General features: G+C 37.0%; 1 protein-coding gene across 2 annotated transcripts; it reads right to left on the bottom strand.

Annotated features, from left to right (window-relative positions):
* Nucleotides 1–250: 250 nt before the first annotated feature.
* Nucleotides 251–7566, bottom strand: LOC101503069 (uncharacterized). 2 transcript variants are annotated; one of them, XM_004498251.4, is made up of 4 exons: nucleotides 7425–7566; nucleotides 6933–7185; nucleotides 1210–1461; nucleotides 251–826 (listed from the first exon to the last, which is right to left on the bottom strand). In XM_004498251.4, the coding sequence occupies exons 2-4, from the start codon at nucleotides 7158–7160 to the stop codon at nucleotides 563–565; spliced, it is 744 nt and encodes a 247-aa protein (XP_004498308.1). In that variant the 5' UTR covers nucleotides 7161–7185; nucleotides 7425–7566; the 3' UTR covers nucleotides 251–562. The 2 variants fall into 2 exon arrangements, with proteins under 2 accessions (XP_004498308.1, XP_004498309.1); XM_004498252.4 differs by having other exon boundaries at nucleotides 7415–7554.
* Between the last annotated feature and the right edge of the window lie 1503 nt (nucleotides 7567–9069).

The following is a 9069-nucleotide window of genomic DNA, read 5'->3' as shown; positions in this document are numbered from 1 at the left end:
TAAATGAAATTTCATGATCCATGTTAATATGTCTTCTAAAAATTGGATGTATAAATGCCAATTAATGCAATCTATCTAGTTTGCAACAGCAGAATAAGCCAGTGTTTGGTCTTACGGACAAGTTACCGCTAACGTGCGTTACAACAGAAGCTACAATACTTAGTTTCATAAAATCAAGGTATAAATGGTATTGGGACGTGATGTTAGTTATTTAAACGCACAACCAAACATACAATAAGTACTAGAGAAGTGTTCGCTTTATCGTTATGGATTGACTATTTATGAAAAAAAGTTACATTTAAATTACAAACTTTGTTATGCTACACTAGGTCAACCCCTTGTTTGGTTTAGAATGGTACTACAATTGTTAATAGAGAAACAGGTCAAGTTCATACAAATAGCCTTACAACTGTCTTTTCTATATAACTGAGGGCAAAACAAATGCTAGGAAAGACAATACACTGAAAACAGGATGATACAGAGTCGAGAAAGAATCATTGTGCTCAAGGGAAGAACACAAACAAAAGGGGAACACTAGAGGATGCTACAAACTCAGTAAAAATTATTCATCTGCATCTGATGCATAGTAATTCTTGACAGCTTGACGAAAATCCTCAGGATCATAATACCATGTCGGAGTATTCAAAATGGTCTTCTCCAACCAGTACTCATCAGTCTTTTTCGTCCGCTTCTTCATACTCTTGTACCATCTTCCCAGTTTTCTCATGAAACTCTGCAGTCGCATAGATCGACCTCCGCCAAGTAGAAACCTTAAATAGTCTGCAATTGTCCTTAGAATCTCCTTGCCTATGAGGAGATAGATATACTGGAAAATAATGTAGAGCTTGAGCATTAAGTAATGAGAATGGCCTATATTCTATTTACTCTATTAATCATGTCAAGGGTAACTCCTCCTACCATAAGTTTGCAAATGAACAAATTTCATGCTCAAAAGCCTCATATACCCTAAAAACTTCACTAATTAGCTACTATTATCAGTGATTTACATTCGGCTAATGCAGTGTGATTCGAAAGTCTTCCTCCGTTAATCAGAAACATTAAGTATAACCCTTTTTTACTTGGCTATTTCCACTTAAAACTTTCTCCTTTCAGTTTTCAAAATTCAGAGTTTTGTGCACAAAATAAAGAATGCTTGAGACTCCTGAGTTATCGACATGTACTACACATATAAACAGAGAGAGAGTGTACCAGACATATTAAGGCACCCATTGCAAAAATCAATTGGAGAGTATCATCTTCAAGAAAACTTTCATCTTCAGGTCCAGCAGTGCCATCGGGACTGCCACCGCCGCCCCCACTGTCGCCTCCCCCTGGTGGCCTTACTCCACTTCCACCATTGTCAAAATATTCACCTTTTTGGATTTGCTTTCGTAATACATCTTCTATTGATTGCCCCTTAAATTTTTCCGTAGCATTTGTAATAGATTTCCATGGGGAATTCTGATTACATTTATAATGTTAGCAACACAAAGGAAGATGAATATCCAAACTAAAATATGACTAAAAGAGTAGTTGTGTTACAGTAAGTGCATTTTGCATACTACAATCAGTTACTTTTACCTAATTAGGCTTTGTTCTGTTAATTTGCATACATAATAGATGAGGCAGCATAGGTAGAATGCTGCTAGCATATTAACTACCTTGCATACTTACAGGCCTTGTGGTCAGTGGAAATAATCAATCATTGTTTTCGAAGTATATTCTACTACCTCTATACTTCTCTCTGCTCTAACTGATTCCATGTACATGGTTCTATTCTAGAGATTAGGATCCCTACTTGAATCTAGGGTGCTCTCGGATTCCTCCCATGAATAACCAACTATTACAATTGGTATCAGTAGCGTCAATCTGGTGCAACGATATACAACCTGCTCTCAAGAGTCAATGACCGAGCTTAAGCAAGTTATGGCCAAGTGACTAGTGGATGCTAAGTTTGAAAACCAAACCAAATTTGATCAAATGAACACTAGCATGGACAAAATTTGCAACATGCTACAGAATTTGACCTCCCAACAACACAACAATGACTCTTCTTCCGACAACTGCCATGAACAACCTCACGATAAGCAACACGCCCCCCCTCAGTTGCCTAGTTGGCTACCGCATACGCCGCCAGGATTTCTAAAATTGATTTCCCTGCTTTGATGGAAAATGCATGAAGGAGTGGCTTTGCCAGTGCGAACAATTATTTCCCCTCAGTGAGACTCCACTAGAATCCAAAGTTCATCTTACATCTATCCATTTATTGCGTACAATTATTGCGCCTTCCAGTGGCATCTCAACTACATGTGCTACAAATTCGACATCTACCCCAGATGTTCTCAGTATATCATTGATGTTACTCCGCATTTTGGGGAGGCGTAAAAAGATTCTCTTTCGTCTCTAATTGGCATCAAAAAAACCAGCAAGGAGTAGGACTATGTGGATAGCTTCGAACTCACTCTAACTCAAGTAACCCTTCCTCATGAACATGCCCTCAACATTTTCCTCTCTTGGCTGGAACACTCCCCACAAATGCAAGTACGCATGTTCAACCCCACCTCACGCGACCAAGATCGCTAAATTATATGAAGCTACCAAACCACCCAACCCTACATTCCTAACTTGTGGTTCACTCCCTTTTGTCAAGTTGCTCACTATCCCTCCCAAAAGCCCTTCACCCACTACCTTATCTTCCAGCACCCACCGTCTAAACCTTTGTTCAGTTGAACCCCTTGCACCTACTCTACAGATAAAATGGCTGAGAGAAGAGCCAAAGGGTTATGCATGTTCTGCAACGAACGCTGTACCCTTGGCCATCAACTCAAACACAAACGCTCTCAACTGCTAGTAATGGAATTGGATTAGGAGGATTACAAAGCTTAGGACCCCAATATCGCAGAGAAAACAGAAGTATTAAGCCTTACCGATTCAGAAATTCAAAAACACCCAACTATTCCTCAATGTTATGATCGACATTAGTAACTACCCGACCATGAGAGTTAATGATATGCATAACAAAAAGCAGCTGCAATTTGCAAATTTTAATTTTATTTGATAGTGGAAGCACGCGTAATTTTTGGAATTAGAATTAGCTCAGAAGTTAGGATGTAAGCTTGAAGCTATTACCCCTATGGCTGTGACAGCAGGGAGCGAGACAAAGATGGAGGCTCCTTACATTCATAGAGGATTCAACTGGTTTTTGCAGCAAATTGAGTTCATTATTTAGGTCATTGTGCGGCCTCTTGTTTGTTGTGATTTGATTCTTGGAATTTAGTGGCTCAAATCCTTGGGGCCAATACTTTGGAACTTTTCCAAATTATAGATGGATTTTGCGATTAAAGGCAACAAGTTTGTCTAAGTCCACTAACATCAATCTCATTAATAACAATCATTCTCCCAGGCTGTACAACAAGGTGTTGAGATGTGTTTTTATTCATTGAGCCAACTCAACACTGCTTGGAGGTTCCTACCTGTCATCTTCCTTTAGTTGAACAACATTAGATACCTCCTGGGATTTCTCTTTTACATGACGACTATGCTAATGTTTTTGGAGAACCCTCCACTACACTTTACCCTGTCCCAGGCCCGACTTTGATCACATAATTCCCTTTGAAAAGGCACCCAACCTATTAGTTTGCGGCCTTATAGATATTCCGTTATCTAGAAGAATGTGGTGGACAAGTTGGTGGATAAAATGTTGAGTCAACAAGGCACCATCCAACACAACAACTGTCCTTTTGCCTATCCCACTGTCCTTGTTTGGAAGAAGGATGGTTCTTGGTTCCTTTGTGTGGATTACAGAAGACTAAACCAGCATACTATTATGAACAAGTTTTCTATTCCTCTCATTGAAAACTTGATGGATGAATTGGGCGGTTCCATTCTAAGCTTGACTTAAGGTTGGGGTATCATCAATTTCGAATAGAATCTGGTGATACGTATAAAATTGTATTCAAGACTCGTGTTGGGCACTTCAAATATTAGGTTATGCCCTTTGGTCTCACGAACTCCATGACTTTGTCAAAGCCTTGACAAATCACATTTTCCAACCCTTTCTAAGAAAATATGTGGCAATTTTCTTTGATGACATACTAGTTTCCAGCCCTGCATTACAGGATCACGTGCACCATTTAGACTTGTGCATCAGACCATGAGAGACCAGCAAATTCCATAACAAGAAGAAATGATCTTTCACTATTAAAGTGGAATACCTTGAGAATTTTATCACTGAAGACGGGGTCTCTACTGGTCCATCAAAGATATAGGCTGTGGCAGATTTGCCCCAACCAACCAATGTCAAGCAGAGGCAGTTGAGAGAATTGCTTGGGTTGGCTACCTACTATAGGCGCTTTGTGAGAAAATTGCTCAGCCCTTAACTTAGATGTTGAAGCAGGATTGGTTCACTTTGACTACCACTTCAATTGAGGCTAATCCGACTCTAAAGTAGGCATTGATCACTAAAACTTGTGGTAGTTGATACTAATGTTTTTGGCCGAGAGATTGGTGTTGTCCTTTTGCAAGACAAGCATCCAATGGCATATATCAACAAGGTCCAAAACAGCAAGCTATGTCAATCTATAAGAGCGAATTATTGGCTACTATCTATCCATCCAAAAATGGGGTACTTGTTTATTCCGTGGACACTTCATTATAAAAAACGATCAGAAGAGTACTAAATTTATGAAGGAATAGAGGTTGAAAACCCCTTTCCGGCAAGTGTGGCTGTCCAAGTTAATGGGTTTTCATTTTGAAATTCATTACAAAGGAGTGGAAAACAAGGTTGCAGATGCCTTATCTAGAAAGGTTGGGGCTGAGCTTCTGCCCATGCTTCTGGACAATGCCCAAACAGGTTTCTTGGAGCAGATGCAGGCGTCTTGGTTTTCTAACCCCACCCTACTTCACATCCCAAGTTTACCTTGCACGGAGAGGAACTCGGAAGGAAGGGTAAGCTGGTCTTAGGCTCTGACCGGCAGCTGAAACTTCTCATTCTTCAGCGGTTACATGATTCTCCCATAGGTAGTTTACTTTGGTCGGGACACTACTGCTGCAAGAGCTAGGTCATTACTCTTTTGTAAGGACGTGCATAAAGACATCCAATAGTATGTAAGGAATTGTGATGTCAGTCAAAGGAGTAAACCCGACTTGGCTGCTTATTCGGGTCTCCTCCAACCCTTGTCTATTCCACAAAAAGTCTGAGAAGAAATTAGTTTGGATTTCATTGAAGGTTTACCCACTTCTAGTGGTAAAAAGTGATTTTGGTGGTGGTGGATCACTATGTCACTTCCTTGCCCTTTCTCACCCGTATACTGCTCTTGATGTTGCTTAACTCTTACTAGACAACATTTTCAAGCTCCATGGTAAGCTTAGAACCATTACCAGCGACAAAGATACAATTTTTTTTAGCAAGGTATGGACTGAATTTTTTCAGATCAAAGGAAACAAATCCACTGCTTCAATTCACCCACAAGCAAATCCCAAACGAAGTTGGTTAGTAAGTGTCTTGAAACTCTTCTCCAGTGCATGTGCTCAGAGAAGCTTTCTTCTTGGTCTCAATGGCTTGCCTTGTCTAAATGGTGGTATAATACCAATTTTCACTCCTCCATCCAGACCACTCCTTATGAAGTTGTATATGGCCAAACACCACCCACTCACCTTCCTGGTGAGGCGCCTAATAATGCCATGGTGGATAAAACGTTGACTTCTAAAAAAGTAGTTATTCGGCTTCTGCAATTCCATTTGCTAAGGGCACATAATTGTATGACTCAACAGGCGATAAATGCAAAAGTGATAGGATTTTTGCCATTGGGGATTTTGTCTACTTTAAGCTCCAAACATACGGGCAATTCTCAATTAGCAAACAAGCTTTCCACAGGCAACTTTCAAATTATTATGGCCCTTTTAAGATTCTTGACAAGATTGGCAACACTGCTTAACAGCTATACCTTTGGACCTCCCTCCCTCTACTGATATCCACAATGTGTTCCATGTCTACCAGCTGAAACCTTGCAAGGATCTAACAGCCATTGCTACCCAATTGCCTCCATCTATTCATGATCCTAATTCTCCAAAAGGTGAGTACGAAACAAGCCTGGTTAGAATATGGTGGAACAAGGGAAGTTGCAAAATTTTGCATTTAAATCACTGTAGCAGCTCTTCTGCCGTTCTGGTTTGCAAAATCTCCGCAATTAACCACCACGAACGGCGCTACGGCGACAACCCTAATATGTGATGCCATATTTTTTTGTGCATGATGGCTGCGATTGACTAAGGGGATTTTACCTTTTATAGTTAGGCTTTGTTTTGTTAATTTGCATACATAATAGATAAGGTGGCATGAGTAGTGCAATGCTGTTACGCCTTATGACCATTGGAAATAACTCAATCATATATTCTCCTACATCTATACTTCTCTATGCTCTAACTGATTCTCTGTACCGAGTTCCATCCTAGAAATTGGCATCCCTAGTTGAATCTTGGGTGCTCTCAGATTCCTTCCCTGAATATCCAACCACTACAAGTTCTCCTTTACTTTACAGAGGTTCATGATTTCTAAAAATTATTGATAATCTCCCATGCTTTCATACACTAGGTTCTTTATTATAGCAATTTATATCCCCTTCAATATTTACACTACATAATTTCTTAATAAATGCTTCTTTTAGATAAAATAGCAACAAAATAACAATAACAAAAAGAATTTAACAGACATGCACTGTCAGTGTTAATAGTTTTACACTGACATCCAACATAAGTCATTGATTGAGTAGTTATTTCATGATGACAGATATAATCGTGTGGTGAGATAACAAAATCAATAGTCTTTATTATCTGTCTGTGTAAAATTAGTTTAAACACCAACAATGCATGGTCCTTTTTCTCTAACAATAAAAAAAGATGAATTTAAACTGAAAAGAAGTAACAATACATACCTCGTCATTATTTTCCATCATTCCTTTTCCACCGGCGGAGCAAACAAGAAGAGGTTTCCGACATTTCAAAAGGGGGTGAAATGATGGTTTATCTCTTGTGCTAATGATCTGAATCCGATGGCAAGCATTGATACTCATTGGTGGTAAAACACATGATGTATAATCATTCCGAACTATATTTTTCAAACAAATCCCAAACTGGAATGCTGTAACTTGAGCACTATTCATTTCTGTCAATCAGATTTAGCTAACCCTACGTTGTAAAAACACAAATTAATTCATAAATTATTTTGCGCCATATACTTTTTACTCAAATTACATACTATGCTGTTAACTGCATCGCGTACTTTTTCTTTTGCAGCGTCGGCGATAGCCGCCGTAAATTACGCTGATTCGCACCATTCCGCGCTACGGGGAACGAAAATCCGGAAGAAAAAAATACTAATAATAATAATAATAATAATAATAATAATTAAGAAAACCTGGACGGACTTTGTCACTGTTTTCAGGTGGCCGACGAGCAACTCCGGCTGCGTTTTCCGGGCAGTTGAGTTCAGGAACAAGGCCAATGCGGCAGTGTCTGCATTTTGCTGAGTTTTTTCTTCAGTGATATGGATATGGATATAAAAATGTGTTTTTCTTTTTGTCTTTAGTGAATAAATAATGATTTATGAGTTTTTTTAAACTCAAAATGAAAAGTTGATTATTGAGAATTTGACAGTACTCAAATGTTTTACTGTATTTCCTGATGATTTTATTGAGAATTTTATATTATTGAATATTAAATGAAGACCATCTGAAAAAATGATATGATATTAAGGATTGAATGTACAATAAAATATGTAAAGGATATTGGATTTATAAAAGTAAAATTGTAATATACTGCTAGGTCACTGTTATAAACAAAAAAAAATGACGTTAAACATTGATCATTGTAATAAGTAAAAGTTAATTATTGTTGATTCATTTAATGTTAGCATTTCTAATATACTTTTATTTTAATAACAAAAATTTAATGTTAGTAGTTTAGTGTTTGAAACTTAAAAGAGCAATTTAGTAAATTTAGATTATATTTTATATTAAATTTAAAAAATTAATTGCATTTAATTAATTCTTTTAATAATCGTAAAAATAGTTATTGCCACTTATAATAGTGATCATTAGGGTATTTCGTATTCATCAATAAATAATAAGAAGTAAAATAAGTTGAGCACGGAAGAAGCAAGGAAAAGTGTAATGTATTTCTTATTCATCTATAAAAGCAATGTTCTATTTGCTTATTGTATTAAGTTAGTAAAGAATGTATGTATCATTGCAAACTCCAAGCACAATGACATGATATTAAGAAAATAGAAAAACTTCATGTGAAGTGTGACGTTTGTCTAACACGGAAGCACTTAATGAGTACATCCTAATTTTGCATAAGATCCCTTCATTATATGACTAGGGTTATACTACGATGGTTTCACACATTACATTCATACTTTAACTAAACTTTATTTTTGTTGGGTCGTTATTATCACTCCTACAATCTTCCTCTAGATACGTGCATATTCAAACCTTATATGTGATTAATTATTATAATACTTGGACCATCTAATCTCACTATTGATATTAATATTTATTTTCAATCGTCGATTGATGATTTAAAGAGTTTATGAGATTATGTTTTTACTATATGATATTGTTCGAAAATAAAAATTTTATTATGAGAGTAGTTTTGAAGTGAACTATTAATAACTTCCCTACTTATGAGATGTTGTTAGACGGAGAACATGCGGTAAATTAGTATGTCATATTTGTACGGAGGACATTAAGACCTTTACATTGAAATTTGGGGGAAGACATTTTGATTTGACTCACATTCTAGATTTTTGCCTAATGAGCATTTAGATGGAATAAAAATGCATTTGTTAAGGGTAATATTGAAACTTATAGACCTCTCATTCGATTGACATCTAAACAAATTTGGAACTGACTTAAAGATATACCAAAAGTTGAAGTTATAACTAGTGTTGCTTCAAGACCACAAGGTTATGGTCAATTGAACAATTGGATAAAACAATATTTTTTGGAATCTCCTATCTCCTATATTGGAAAAAAGTTTTTTTGACAATATATTTAATATTGTAATAAA

Source organism: Cicer arietinum, chromosome 4 (assembly GCF_000331145.2).
Source record: "Cicer arietinum cultivar CDC Frontier isolate Library 1 chromosome 4, Cicar.CDCFrontier_v2.0, whole genome shotgun sequence".
NCBI classification, from domain to species: domain Eukaryota; kingdom Viridiplantae; phylum Streptophyta; class Magnoliopsida; order Fabales; family Fabaceae; genus Cicer; species Cicer arietinum.
Note: the sequence above shows the minus strand (reverse complement) of the source record. Positions and strands in the feature narration are given on the sequence as shown.

Excerpts from the sequence above, each read along its gene's own strand:
- LOC101503069 (XM_004498251.4), bottom strand. The coding sequence starts at position 7,160 with ATGAATAGTGCTCAAGTTACAGCATTCCAGTTTGGGATTTGTTTGAAA. Across the intron at positions 1,462-6,932 it reads TGATGGAAAATAATGACGAG|AATTCCCCATGGAAATCTAT; the intron begins GTATGTATTGTT and ends AAATGTAATCAG. Across the intron at positions 827-1,209 it reads TGGGTGCCTTAATATGTCTG|TATATCTATCTCCTCATAGG; the intron begins GTACACTCTCTC and ends ATTATTTTCCAG.